Genomic DNA, 15,788 nt, shown 5'->3' on the forward strand with positions numbered 1-15,788 from the left:
TTATTCTATAAAATAGAAACAGAAGGAATGCGGTCAAATTGTTTTTATGAGGCCAGTCACCCTGATACACAAACCACACAAAAACTGAACACAGAAAGGATATTACAGACCAATTTCCCTCATGAACACTGATGCAAAAATACTCAAAATAATTCCCAAAACAAAAGCAACACATCACAAAGATCATCCACCATGATCGAGCAGGTTTTATCCCAGAAATGCTGAGATAATTCAACATACCAAAATCTATCAATGTAATCCACTACATAAACAAACTGAACAAAAACAGCAAAAAACCCACATGATCATCTCTCATCTTAATAAATACTGAAAAAGCCTGCTACCGCTTGATGATACAAGTCTTGGTGAGATCAGGGATACAAAGAATATACACAAACATAATAAAAGCAATATACAGGAAGCTGAGAGACGAGCTCAAATTAAATGGACAGAAACTCAAAGCAATTCCACTTAAATCAGGAACAAGACAAGGCTTGTTGTCTTGTATATCTATATATCTATATCTATACATATAGATATATAGATATAGATATATATCTGTATATCTATTCAATATTGTACTTGAAGTTCTAGCTAGAGTAATAACTAATAAACTAATAACTAAAGGAAATCAAGAGGATACAAATCATAAAGGAAGACGTCAAAGGATAGCTATTTGCACATGATATGACGTAATACATAAATGACCCCAAAAATTATATCAGGGTACTCCTAAGGTTGATAAACACCTTTATAAAACGGGCTCAAGACAAGATTAACTGACAAAAAACAAAACAGTAGTCCTCTTGTACACAAAGGATAAGTGGGCTGACAAAGAAATCAGCAAAATAACACCCTTGGCAGTAGCCCCAAATAATATAAATATCTCAGGCAACTTTAACCAAACAATTGAAAAACATGTATGGAAAATAATTCAAGTCCTTGAAAAGAGGAATTGGAGAAGATATCAGAAGATAGAAAGACTTCCCCTGCTCATAGATCAGTAGGATCAACATAATAAAAATGGCCATCTTACTGAAAGCAATCTACAGGTTCATAGGAATCTCCATCAAAATTCTAACCTGATTCTTTACAGACCTTGAAAGAACAATACTCAACTTTATATGGAAACACAAAAAGCCGAGGATAGCTAAAGCAATTGTGTAAGATAAAGGAACTTCCAGAGGTATTACCATCCATGATTTCAAGCTCTACTAAAGAGCTATAGCAACATGGTATTAGCATAAAAACAGAAAGGTAGACCAACAAAATTAAAGACCCTGATATAAATCCACAAACCTATGAACACCTGATTTTTGACAAGGAAGCCAAAATTATACAATGAAAAGAGAACACCTTCAACAAATGATGCTGGCATAACTGGATTTGGCTCGTAGAACAATGCAAATAGATCCATATCTATCACTCTGCACAAAACTCAAGACCATGTGAATCAAATACTATAGCATAAATTTAGTTATACTGAACCTCATAGAAGAGAAAGCTTAGGAAACAGCCTTGAATGCATTGTCACAGGAGACAACTTCCAGAACACAACACCAGTAGCACAGACACTGAGATCGACTAACACTGATTCTGGTGATATAGGATGGTTATTCCCTCAAGGTAGTAGGGTCACATAATTCTTAGGGAAATACCCCCTAAACACTATTAATGTGACAACGAATTATACAGTTCAGGGTTCTGCAAATAAGGCTGACTGTATAAGAGTTCTCAGCGGGACTGGGAAGCACCTGCAGTTGTGACACCAACAATTTCCAATAAAATTTAATAAACAATGAAAAACTAGACTACAGAGAGAAGAAAGAAGGTTTATAGAAGGCATGAGAGTATTCCATTTGTACCTCCTTACTTCTATGCTGCTGTTGCTGAAATGTCCTGTGTTTCTGCAAGATACCACTCAATGTCATGATTACGATCAGTACAAATATTCCAAGTCCACAGAAGGGCAGCCTCAGAACAGGACAGTTCACAGAATCTGAGTTGCTTTCCACCTACATTAAGTTTGAGTGTAAGCAATTTTAGTTCAAAGCAGAAATTTATGTCAACATATAGTCTGGTTTGGAGGTAGACTGGATAAACCAGGTACCATAATATGCTTTTTAATTTTTTATAAACGTGACCCAAGCTAGGATCATCTGGGAAGACAGAATCTCAGTTGAGAAAATGCCTCCAAAACCCTGGTCTGTAGGTAGGTCTACAGGACATTTTCTTAATTAATGATTGACATGAAAGGCCACAGCACTATGGATGGTGCCACACTGAGCAGGGAGTATTGGCCTACATAAAACTCAAGTTTAGGAAGCCAGGGAGAGCAATTCATTAGGCAGCATTCCTCATAGTCAGTGCCTCAGTTCCTGAGAACAAGTTTATGGCCTGCTGGAGTTTTTGCCTTCTCAAAATGATGGGCTGTGATTGAAATGTGCAAACCAAATAAAATTTTTTGTTCTTGTGGTGATTTGAATGAGAATGACCCCACAGGTTCAGATAATTGAACACGTGGTCCCCAGTTGGTGGAACTATTTGGAAAGGATTAGGAGGTAAGTCACTGGGGGCAGTTTTTGATATTTTAAAATTCCATGCCATTTCCAATGTGTTCTCTTGGACTCCTGCTTTTGGACTGAGATGTAGGCTTTCAGGAGTTCCTCTCATCATGCCTTCATTCTACTATCATAGACTCTAATCCTCAAAAACCATAAGCCAAGTTAAACACTTTATTTGACAGGCTGCCTTGTCATGGTGTTCTTTCTGTCCCTGCAATAGAAAACTAAGACATTTCCCAAGTTGGGTTCTATTGTTGTTAAGGTTTTATCAGAGAAACAGAAACCCTACCTGGAACATATAACCAAGTCACTCATCATAGAAGTTTCTCGGAGAAATGTTCTCTACAGGTGCTCAAGCTACCCAAGTACTGTAACCAACCTAGAAGGAACGAATTTATTCTGAGACAGTTTGGCTCCTCCTTTTGGCTGTTGAAACAATGGTTCGAAAGAGATCAAAATGTCTGCACAAATATCTTTTGGGGGGGGGAAGGAAATAAAGTCTGTGGCCAACCACAGGAGGAACTTGTCACTCAGGAAGAGATTGCATAAAGATAAGACTTGTCAGAATACCCTGTAGGAATAATTGAAATTAGACAATGATGGGCAGGACTATAACTTGACCAGGACTGCACCTTGACCAGGACTGCTTGTTTCCAGATAACTTTTGCTTTTATTTAAACTTAAAATTCATGTCAGGAAATGAAAATAGATAAGAGGGACACAAGACCTGTTTATCTGTTCTTCCTCCAAATGTAGGCACAACCATCTAAGTTTACTTTTGCTGTTTTGAGACAGGGCCTCATGTAAGTACAGGCAGGCCTCAAGCTGGCCAAAGATGAGTTTGAACACCTGTTCCTCTGTGGCCAATATTACATTATAGACCAGAATATTTCCATCACCCTATTTTAGGATTGAACCCAGGTCTTCTGGTAAGATAGGCTGGCACTCTATAAACCAGGTTCCATCCAAAACACACCGAAAGACACATCAAATGAATCTCCTTTCTTTATAATATATTAATATTTTTATCTTTAATTGACCTATGGTGAAGATTATTTATTTATGCCATATATTTCATGTTAAACAATTCAACTAATGCATATAGCTGCTACAATGTAAATTTAAAGTAGATTAGGTTTACAAAACTGCTGACATGCCTTAGCTTTGTCCAAAAAGGAAGAATTTTGTGGCAAAGTCATCTAAGTTTTGAACTTTGGGTTTCCAATTAAAAAGAAGAAAGGACATTTAGGGGGTCAGAAGGATATCCCGATTGTGGTATAGTACTGCTATTGTCCTTCTGACATTAAGAAATATGTAAGTATATTCTGACAGAAACTAGGTACTCCACAGTTAGATAGAATTGCCATGAGATTAACAGAAACAAAAGAAGGAAAGAAATTTTACTGGTTATCTGTCCAAATTAATTATCTTTTCTACAAACATTTTCTCACACTGTATTTGGTTAGATGTACTTATAAAGTTGGATAGACAATGTATTCCTTAAATACTTATAATCATCACAACATTTCAAACCAACCATTTACCAACAACCAAAAACTTAAGCAAACCATATCAAGATTACTTTCGGCAATATTCCCTCTCTACGAACTTTCATTACCAGTAAAAATAGTCACCTGCAAGTGACTAACCCAACACCTATTTGTTGAGCTCAAACAGTACTAGCTAGACATAGGGGGACAAAGGTGCACAAAGAAACAAATGATCCGAGCTCTCACTTCCTGGGAGGTAAAGTTAACAAGCATATATACTCACTGAAGTAAAAGAAATATAGGATAGTGACAGTATTAACGAAAGGCACTGAAAAAAATCCAGGCAAAAGAGACAGACCTTGCCCTAAACAAATCACATAATATATGCAATTATCTTACCCTTTTGAAATGGAAGCAATTACCTGCATTTTACAGATGAGAAAACTCAGGTGTAAACAATAAATGAGCTGGCACTCAATGAAGATAGTCATGCACCTGCAGAGTGTGTGTTCCTTTCAGTTACAGTATGCTGCTTTCTTTATACAGCTTGATTATCTACAAATACATTCAGCATACACAGTGGCAGGTAACCTGCACCCCAGAAACCTGAGCAAGAACTGTCAGAAATCAATATTAATCAGCTTCTCAAGTAAAGAGAAATTCAGATCTCCACTTACCATTCAACCTTGTTTCTTACACTAAGAAGTCTGGCCTGGCTACTGTGAAAATGGGCAAAAGATCAGCCCCCAACAATGCTTTTATACCTTTCTCAATATAACCTGAAAAGTTCAGAAGATGTGGGGCATTGACTTTTCTCAATCTTATCTGTCTTTTGGGAAAAGACTATTGTTTCACCCATGATCCCCAACTTAAGATAAAAGTATACAGCAAATACCAATCCCTACCAGCATGGAAGACAAGAGAGATGCTGTCATTTCTGCAGCATGTGCCAACAGCTATTTGTCCTCCATGTCAGAGCCTGCTTTCTTTCTTTACAGGGTGCCCAACACTAAAGGGCAGATAGCATGGCCACATCAGTTAGAGAATAAATTATATGCATTTTATGAGATAAAAGGTTATTCTTTTTTAAAGGTGGTAGGAGGGTACAAATGTGTTGTTAATGCTAGATGAAATGTTATAGTCCCTTGAAGTAGCCTATATTAATTTAAGGAAAGGAAAAAAAAAACCTGTCCCCAGAAATCTGAATTTTGTTTGATTGCCAGTTTTGTAATATAAAATAAAAAAATTAAACTATAGGAATATAAAGTTATATAAATCTATTCTAAGCTAGTTGCCTATAGCTAATATTGTATTTAATATATAGCCAACCTTCCATAACTTGGTAAGTTCCATATGCATTTGTAGACTCAACTAAATATGAATTGAAAATGTTTAGAAAATATCAGAAATTCAAAAACCTTTAATCATTATTCTCTAAATAATGAGATATAGCAACTATTTATATAGAATTCATATTGCATTAACTATTACTAAATCCAGAGATGATATATAGACACCTCTTGGCATGATGAACTGTTACACAAGTGTAAAAAAAAGAAAAGAGTAAAATCAAATATTACTGACAATAAATCATAAATAATTTTATTGTAAAACCAACCTTTGATGTACAAATATATAATTTGTAGAAATATATAATTTGTACATCATACATATGTATATATATATATATATATATATATATAATTTTACTATATGCTTTACTTATACTTAAAGTATTAAATATTGGCTGAATATGATATTCCATTATGCAGAGTTGATTTATATATTGACTTTATTATTGTCAATGCCTAGGCTGAAGAACACAAATTCAGGTCTGCATGCTTGGGCAGCAAACACGCTTTCCTACTGAGCCACCTTAAGAAACAACAATTGTCACCAGAATATTACTGATTTTCTGAATCTCCTCAACAGTGCTCTTTACTGAAATCCAATATTGGCTTCTGAAGTCCATTCTATGAACATCTTGAAATATTACACTCAACAGTATACTTTCTCTCGAATAAATCATTACTTGTCATCAGATGCCCCACAATAAATGACTGCAAAACAAACTGGAGAGATGGCTTGAGCTGTGAAGAGCACTGATGCTCTTCCAGAATACCCTGATCTGATGATGCACAACTATCTATGCGTCCAGCTCCAAGGGATCCAATGCCTTCCTCTACCTCTGCAAGCACCAGGCCCTCATGTGGTGCATAAACACTTACATACATGCATGTATGCAAGCAAAACACTCACACACATAAAATAAATAAAATAAAAATATTAAATGATTGCAAAACAACTTCCTCTACTTGGCTATGAAAGTATATAAAAGTCTACATTCAATAATTAAAATAGCTTGATAAAGCACCTCAAATTGTGTGTGACTTCATAGCAAGAAGAGGATAGAAAGAATAATAAAATGTGAGCTTAACTGACCTCTCTTTTAGAAAAAGGATCTCATCTATTTCTCAGATGTCTTATTGACAATGTTTTCCAAGTTCACATATCTTTCGGCCAAATGAGAGAAAAAAGATGCTGGTGGAATAAGAGTTCTGTGCCCAGGCAGTCTTTCCTATGATTAGTAGTAATACCAAAGAATCCAAAAGTATGAGCATACAGGAGTAAAAGAAAAAGAAAATTACTCATGCACTGCATATGCTAGTCATCTCATTTGCTATAGGAAAACAAAAAGCAAGAAGAAGCAGTATTCTCATCAATCAATAGACTTTACCCAGAGATGAGGAGAGATCAGGAAGAATTTACCTTTGCTCAAAATAGGATAAGCATTAGGATCCAAAGAAAGATTAAGAGGGAACAGAGTAAATATCCTACAAAAGATCCTGGCTGGCACTCATGTGCACACACATAACCATACACATACCAATGCACTATAAACTTAAAAAAAAATTACACATAAGAAATACCAAGAATATCCCTGAAAATTTATTCTGGCCTCATCAGGTACTAGGTCACAGTAACTCTCACAACCTATGAGGTACACACTATTAGGTACACACTACAAGTTATGTAATTCAACCAAAGTAACATGGGCAATAAAGATGGAAACTGGAATTCCAACCATGGTCACCTATAAGATTCTTCCCCTTGGAAGTTTCCTTCCTATTCTGTATTCCAAAGGGCTACAGAATATCAAATGGAGACAGGACTGGGAAATATCACTACCAATCATATTAACATGCTAATTCTTGTGGGGGACCAAACAATTCTGTTATGAAATATTTTGGGGCCCAGCCTCCAGCTTCAGCAAACAGGGGCACCAGAAAGCTCCTGCCCACTATTGTATTGTTAATTGCCTGTAGGGCTACTATTGTTTACCATGGCCTCAGGGTAATATGCCTCCTATTTGCATCTCTGTTAGCCTAAGCACCTGAATAGGCCCAGAACTGGGGGGAGGTGCAAGGTGTGTGAGTGACCAGGGAAGACAGAGGTTAGGGATGAAGGACCAGAGCAGAGAGAACAAGGACAGAAATGGTTCCCTCGTGGTCATGACAGAACAGTTAAGAAACACCAGAAAAGATGGCTAATAAAGAAATTACTCTAGTTCGACAACATCGAATTGAGAGCTCTCTAAAGATGACAAGATGCCTGTGTTTGGTCTTTATCACCACTGGGTTGCTAGGAGCTTCCAGGTCCACAAACCCTCACTCGGAAGAACCTCATGGATTAAGGCTGAAACATACTGGGTCATGATAAATTCTCACTAACCAGCAATATGGAGGAGGGCACACTTAAGTCTCAAGCAACAGGGGCAAAAAGTGCTGAGGGCTGGGTCCTCCTGCAGGTAGAGCAGTGGAAGGGCAGGTCCTTTCTGTGGCTGACCAGGATGGTGAGTGGAGGACTCAAAAACTCCCTGCTACTAGTTACCAGGCAGAAAATATACACTGAGTCTGGAGACTTGCCAAAGCAAGATCTAGCTTTATTCAAACAAGAAGGAACTTATATAGGGCTGAGACCTTAGGATGAGGTAAGGTGATGTGAGCAGGGGCCAATAACATTCCACCAAGCTGGCAGGTAGCTAGACAGGGGGCAGTCTTACATCAGGCCTTGCTGAGTCACCCCACGAGGAGGTTACAGGCCAGAGACAGGTCACCAAACTCTAAACAGGCACAGGAGGTTACATTGGGCCTGGCACAGGAGCCTTAGGCCCAACAGCTAAGGAACTGAATCCTAGAGACACAAAGGAGAGAACAAGAAGCTAAACTTTGTAGACATAGTTGCAAAGTTGTAAATCTGGGAAGCTGAAGACGATTCTTAGGCTACTGGCTTGGCCACTAGTTAGTAATTACTGTCAATCCACTGGTGGAGAACAAAAAGGGGAACTGGTGATTTAGTTTCATTTAAAGGGTAGGAAGATGTATTACATACTTAATGAGAAATACCAATTTTATACAGCTCACTCTACCGGGTAAGCTTTCCACATTAGAAAGGCCTTAGATGTGAAAAAAAAAAACAAGATCCCTCCATTCTTCTTAAATACACTCTTATTTACACACTAGGCACTGAGTGGCAACACTCTGTAGAATTAGCCTAGAAACCAGCTCTAGTCTAGGTCTAACACATCAACGAAATGAATCACAAGACTGCAGACAAAACGAAACTCTAAGACCTGTACCTTGCAGACTTGTAAACCCTTACTAAGTAATAAACAGCTGTCCTTTACCTCCATATTTTTCCATGTTTCAATAATGCCCTAAAATTTCATTCCTCATATTGCTCCTAATTCTTCACCCTCCCAACTCTACCAAAGGTGAATTCACATAAACCAAATATTTACTTGTCACCACTTAGTATTCTTTCACAGAAATTAAATGTGCAAGCTTAAACATTAAAAATTGACAAAATTGATTGCATATATCGTTCTTGAAATTCCTATTTCTCATTGCACAAACTTTCCTATGGTAGTGAGAGTTTGAACTCAGTTCGCTGCAACTCATTTTTATGTTTTAGGCCCTAAATATATCCTTTCCCCCAAATCTCTTTTTATACTTAGGACTAAAGAAATGACATTTCTCTGTTTATTTTCCCACCATAGAAAGTCAAGATGACACTGATCTAGGCCTGTCCTGTGAATCCATGCAAACGAAAATAAGCTTTCCCATGTTGCTGTCAAAGTCATCTCCACATAAGTATCCCTAGAGGAGATTAGGCTGAACTTACTCCTTCAGTTGCAGATACCATCAGCTTACTCTCAGTAGACCACACTCTGTTCTGCAGCTCAGAAGAGGAAGGTTGAGAAAGGCGCCTCCCACGTCTACCTCCAGCATCCCTGTAGGCTACTGGGGAGACTGAGCCAAATAATGTTTCTAAAGACCTCCCGATCCATTTGTCCAAATTGCTTGGGACAAAATCTGCGCCCAGAAGATTCTGTCAAGTGACACAGAACGGAGAGCTCTTGAGATATTAAAATTACTTACGTTTCCTGTCCCATGTCTGGTGGCTTTTGAATCAATACCAAACTCTCCCAGAGCTTCTAGGGAAGTTACTAGGAGAGCTAGCTTTTCAATGAACCTGGGTTCTCCTCGAAAAGGCCGAAATTCCTGAGCCCCCGCCCGAGCCCAGGCAAAACTTACCCAGCTGCCGCTGGCGGCCTGAGCGCCTCCGCGCTTCTCAGGCATGGCTGACGCCTTGGATGAGGCCACCGCCTTCCACCCCGGCTCCTCCGGAGACTCCCTGTCCGTGCTCATGCCGCTGTCATGTCCGAGCAGGTTGGGGTCGCTCCAAGACAATGGTGACGCCGCAACGGCGGCGGCTGCGGCGGCGCCCGCGTCTTCATGGGCTCAGCGGTCCGCGGCGGCCTGACACTCAGGCGGCGGCGCCAGTGGCCACGCCGAGCCTGCAGCCGTGCAGGAAGCGAACAGGACCCGTAACTATGCGATCGTGGTCCGTGAACACAGATCCCCGACACCGGCAGCTCCGGATCAGTCTGGGGACTGCGACCCCCCAAAGCACTAAGCTAAGGCGGCTCCCGCCTAGAACGCCCACCCCTCCCAAGTAGCGCAACCAAGCTCCGCCCCGTCTGCGTAGCGCATCGAAAATACGTCATCTCTTAGGGACTGCAGGCCTGTTGCTTTTCCCGAGACTGAAAAGACCCAAGGCCTCCTGATTTGGCTAGAGTGGACAGTGAACGTGAGAGATCGCCTGTTTCCTTCTATCCAGGACTAGGATTCCAAGTGCACGCCTTCCTTATTGTGTGGGTTTTAGGGATCTTGCTTGGGTCCTCAGGCACCTTAGGAAGTGAGTTGTTTCCCTCCAGCATGAAATGATAATCGATAATAACTATAAAACTGCACAACCGGATACACAAACCCTGGATCTCGAATCCTGAAATGGGAAAGTGATATGCAAAAGGAGGATTTCAAAAGCCTCCAACCTTGTGCTGATTAAGAGAAAATTCCACAGTGTATATTGCTCAGTGGTAGAGCATTTGCAGGTTCTCTAGGCTATGGGTTCAGCCATCGGTAAACCCACACAAGACACACACACACACACACACACACACACACACACACAGAGAGAGAGAGAGAGAGAGAGAGAAGAGAGAGAGAGAGAGAGAGAGAGAGAGAGAGAGAGTGAGAGAGAGAGAGAGAGAGAGAGAGAGCAATTAAACAAACCAAAAACCCTAGATATTCCCCAGAGAGAGAGAGAGAGAGCAATTAAACAAACAAAAAACCCTAGATATTCCCCATATACAGGCCAGGCAGTTCTTAAATATATGATGATGACCCTGCCTCATTCTCCCCATTTGCTGGGTGTAGGTTTCAGCCACCACACAGGACATTGTTCTCAACTCTTAAATATAACTGGAGATGATATGTTAAAGAACTCAGGCACATTTTTTGTAAATTATATTATTGTGTGGGCACATGACAGTTTTTTAAATTATATTTTAAATCTCACGGATGTGAGGAGAAAGACCACCCATCCAAATTGTGGCCACATTAAATCGAGATGTATTTGGGCACAAATCAGAGCCAAATCAGCAGCTGTCTCTCCCTAAGGTGGGGTTCATGATACCAGCCCTAAGCCACACTGATTAATATCTTCCAGAATGTGTAGGACATGGTATGGAAAGCAATGATTACATTTATTTTTTAAGGATGGGTGTGAAGCTATAGAAATATACTTATTTACAGTTACAGCATAAAAGGGCTGGGGAGATTCCTAGAGTGAGTGAATTAGCATTTCATAAGAGAAGATAGTTTAGCTGGGCATCGGTGGCACACACCTTTAATCCCAGCAATTGGGAAGCAGAGGCAGGTGGATCTCTGAGTTTGAGGCCTGCCTGGTTTACATTGCAAGTTCCAGGACAACCTCCAAAGCAATACAGAGAAACCCTGTCTCGAAAAACAAACAAACAAACAAAGAGAAGATAGGTTGTGCTTGGTGATACATGGCTTTTATTCCAGTACTCTGGAGGCAGAGGCAGGTCAAGGAAGGCTATCCTGGTAAATTTAGGTTGTTCCAGGAAAGCCAGGGCCACATACTGAGACCCTATGTTAAAGAAAGGAAAGACAGAAGTTTGAATTGCCCAGGTAAACAAAGAGTTAATATTCCAATTGTGCAAACTGTGTAAAGAGCTAGGAAATTCTTGCTATAGTCCTAGTTTATTATCTTGGAAATAGATGCAGCTGCTAATTGTTGTCCCTGCATTATTTACAATAGGAGAGATACTATCTCTATGCCCAAAGCAGGAATGGGTGCTAATGTAGGTCAACCCCTCCTTAGCCACCCCTCATGATTACTCATCAAATCTTGCATACACCTCATTCACCTCCTATCCCATTTTCCCCATGATACTATATACAAGCAACCACAGTGCCCTATTTATTACAAATCATTCTGTGCCTAATCTTCACTACAGCATTGTCTTAATTCATGGCATTATTACTTACCTATGTAGTGTCTTTATCTTTACATTCACTTCCACATAAGCATGCACTCTCCAGACAAACTAGGTCTTCCTAAAACAAAGGTATCTTATTGTGTCACATCTATGCTTTCATGCAAAATAGGGATGCTCATCATTATGACCTGTGCAGCTTAGAATCTGACTTCTTCCAGATTCTCAGCCTCATTTGACACTCTCTGTAACTATGCCATTTTGTTTCCTTGCCCTATGATGCTTTTTCACTTTAAATCCTCCTTCTCTCTTCCTCTATACCCTGGCTACAACTCCTGTTACATGTACTTGACTCATGTACCTTCCTACCAGATCTTTGAACAATAGCACTCAGTATCACCTTCCCTATGCTTGCATATTCCGTGTACTTTTTATAAGATTTTTCATTAACGTTAATATAATTACATCTTGGTAGAAAAATGCACATAAAAAGACTGAGCATATTCCTACACTAAATTTATCTCATTAATAAAGGAATCCAGGCCAGGTGTAGTGGCTCATGCCTATAGTCCTAGCACTGCAGATGCAGACATATATCTGTGGAATTGAAAATAGCCTGATCTACATAGTGAGTTCCGACATCCAGAACTAGATAGTGAGACCTAGTCTCAACACAAACAAAAATAATGAACAAAACAAAAAACAAAAGAACCCATTAAGCTGGTTTAAAATTTGGAGAGAAAGAAGTTTGAAAGCTAAGATTGTTAAAGTTAATACAAACATGATAGAAAAGCATATTGCATAATTGAATTGAATTCAATCTGTGATGATGTAATTTCAACACATAGGTACCTGCATGTTAGGTAGGTGCTCTACCACTAAGCTACATCTCCAGCCCAAGATTTGAAATCTAAGAAATGACTGCCATATTAGATGCAGTCCTAGTTGACTAAACTGTAGAATTTACCACCTAAGATTTTACCACAGAAAAGACAATCAATTAACACATCAATTCTGACTAACTTCAAAATATTCATGGATGCTAAATACCAAGGCCTAATGAATAATATATTGGTAAAGATAAATTGTTATAAAAGTTTTCTAAAGATATTTAGATAGCTTGTTAGAAAATTATCTTCTAACATGACACTAATGAAATGACATCTTTATTTTATTCCTAAATTTGTAATTAATCTTAGCACTGTGCTTTTTTTCCTCCTTTTTTTCTTTTTGAAATAGAATTCACTATATATCACATGTTGCCCTGAAACTCATGGAAATCCTCTTGCTTCATCCATCCAATTACTTTGTGTACAGGTATGTGCCAAAACAGCCAACAGTTGTAGGATATTTTGATTGTATTCTGACAATAAAGCTGGATTTAAATAGGTGGGCAGAGCTAGTCACTAGCTGACCAAAATTAACCACAGACGTTTTAGAGGACTGAGGACAGATAGAGAGACAGGAAGTAGTCAATCACAGCTTAGAGAGGATCTCAGGACATTTTCACTGTCCAAACTCAAAGTAACATACACAGTAGAGGACTTACCTAGAATCCTGTGGACCTGATTGCTGTAAAATAATCCTTCCATACATTGTGAATATGTATTACTCTCATTGGTTAAGAAAGAACTGACTGTCCTATAGCTGGACTGGAAAACATTGGGTGGGAGAGCCAGACTAGAAGGCCTTTAGGAAGAAGGAGGGTAGAGTCTGGACTAGTGAGAGATGCAGAGAGAAGCAAGATGGACATGGTGTTAGACTTCTGCTGCAGCTATTGGTGAAGAAATACAAAACATTGGATCAACAATCTAGATGGAGTTTTTATTGAAAAGGGGGGGGGATGGGAGTGGATTGTCAGCCAACCCAAGAAGAGACGGGGGGGATTAGAATTTTTAAAGTGAAGACTGTGCATGTGCACTGAGGTTCCACACATATGAAGAGTCCTCACACAGGCCCATAATACATGATGGGTGACATGGTGATGGCATAGCAGTCCCTGTGCTTACCCCTCCTGTTGTCAAGGAGTGGGGTCATCCTGGTGTCCATCCTAACACATGTCACACTGAGAAAAGTGTCCTAGACATGTGACAAATCAGAGGTAAGTAATATGGGTTAATATAAATGTAACAGTTAGATAGTAACAAGCCTGAGCTATTGGGCAAGCATTTACATTAAATATTAAGCCTTTGTGTGTTTATTTGGGAACTGCTGTCAGGACAGAAACTTCTGCAACATTGGATTCACCCTTCATTACCACAAAAAATAAATCTATAAAATTTTTATAGGGACTGAAGTGATGGCTCATCAATTAAGAGCACTAGCTGCTCTTCAAGAGGATCCTGGTTTAATTCCTAGAACTTGCACTATGTCTCACAATGGCCTGTAACTCAAATTTCTGGTGACTTTCAAATACCTGGCATATAGATGGTGCACAGATGTACATGCAGGCAAAATAAACAAAAAAAAACCCAAAATGTACACATAAAAGTTTTTAAATTAAAAATTATTATAGTTATTTTGTCATTATCCTTGTGAGTATTAAGTGGTACCTCATTATGGGTTTTATTTAGTAGTATTTGTTGACAATTCTATACACATATAAAATGCATTCTGGAATACTCATCTCACCACCCTCTCTTACCTTCTTTTTACCACCTGCTCCATTCCCCTACCAAATCCTCATTCCATTTTTATGTCTTTTTGTTTTTGTTTTGTAATCCACCTGCCTTAACCAGGGCCACTTGAATGCATGAGCATGAGTGTGAAGAGTTAACTGAAGCATGGAATAAAAACTGAAATCTGGATGGCTAGGTATGGTGGTGCATGCTTGTAATCCCAGGCACCAATCTAAGTCCTGTGAACTAGAAACGTTGTGGTGGTGGAACAAGCTGTACCTCATACTACCTGCACTGCTGCAAAGACAGATCCAGCCAGCAGAGACCAGGACATGCTGCCCAGCCTTCAGCCACAGGGCCAGACACTGAGGTTCATTTGATGTTGTTGCAGGGTCTCTAATGCCTCAACAGTATTTTTGGCAAAATTGTCATTTCTTCTGTGAATTACTTTCATGCCTTTATCAAAAATCAATTTCCAGTTGTGTTTAATGGTACACGACCATAATGTCAGGACTTAGAGATAATAGATTCAGGATTCTGAGGCTCCACTGGGCTATGTAAGGATACCATATCTCAAAAAGAAACTCATCTGCCATCACAAATTTCCATCAGAATGACTACTGTTATAAACATCTTAAAGAATTTTGGTAAGAATGTGGTAAATCTATAAGGATCTTGCATTATGATTGGAAAGGTAAAATCACGTAAACATTGAAAAAATCAGATTCCTTTAAAAACTGAAAATTGAATAATCCTGAGAGCTACCAATTGTACTTTTGTATCTATACCAAAAATAATTGAAAGAAGACAACTGAAGAGATATGTAAACTCATCTTCTGCACTGTGGGCTTCAGTAAATAAGTTTTAACCTCTGTTCCTAGTTTAAACATGTCTTAAACAGGTTTCTGCTTCTGGCAGAAATCTGAGTATCAGTTGCTGACTACAGGCTGTTCTAAGTAGACTGCGAGCCCTAGACTTGCTGTGGATGTGAACCAGTCCAGCTGATATGGACACCCCCTGTCTCTGCAACAGTGTCTGCTAACCAGAAGCTCCTGATGGATTCTCCATTGCCTAAATTCCTTTTTGCTTTTGACTAGCATTTCAACCTTCTGGGGTCCCTAACTTCGTCCCAAAGTCAGCAGGAAGCAGTTTGGAAAAGAATTTCGGCGTCCATTTTCCCTGGTTAAAAATGCTAAGTCAAAAGGAACTCCCTTGCATGGGGATGCCAATATCTATCACTCCCTGGTGG

The 15,788-nt window shown here is 39.3% G+C and overlaps 1 protein-coding gene and 1 long non-coding RNA gene across 5 annotated transcripts in view; one reads left to right on the forward strand and one right to left on the reverse strand.

The window, feature by feature from the left end:
- Window positions 1–10,073, reverse strand: part of LOC100752674 (zinc finger protein 431) — a 30,086-nt gene extending 20,013 nt beyond the window's left edge. For 2 of the 4 annotated variants that reach the window (XM_035443046.1, XM_035443045.1), the window contains exons 1-2: window positions 9,652–10,073; window positions 9,239–9,445 (exon numbers count right to left, since the gene is read on the reverse strand). In XM_035443046.1, the coding sequence (XP_035298937.1) occupies window positions 9,239–9,445; window positions 9,652–9,765 (321 nt within the window). In that variant the 5' untranslated portion in view covers window positions 9,766–10,073. The remainder of the gene's footprint in view (window positions 1–9,238; window positions 9,446–9,651) is intronic. The other 2 variants (XM_027409613.2, XM_035443044.1) reach the window with 2 other exon arrangements.
- A 70-nt stretch (window positions 10,074–10,143) lies between these two features.
- Window positions 10,144–15,453, forward strand: LOC118238626. Its single transcript, XR_004769445.1, has 3 exons — window positions 10,144–10,271; window positions 13,161–13,238; window positions 14,210–15,453. It is a non-coding gene; the product is annotated as an uncharacterized LOC118238626 (long non-coding RNA).
- The last annotated feature ends 335 nt before the right edge of the window (window positions 15,454–15,788 follow it).

This window comes from Cricetulus griseus, chromosome 3 (genome assembly GCF_003668045.3).
Source record: "Cricetulus griseus strain 17A/GY chromosome 3, alternate assembly CriGri-PICRH-1.0, whole genome shotgun sequence".
Classification (NCBI taxonomy): Eukaryota; Metazoa; Chordata; class Mammalia; order Rodentia; family Cricetidae; genus Cricetulus; species Cricetulus griseus.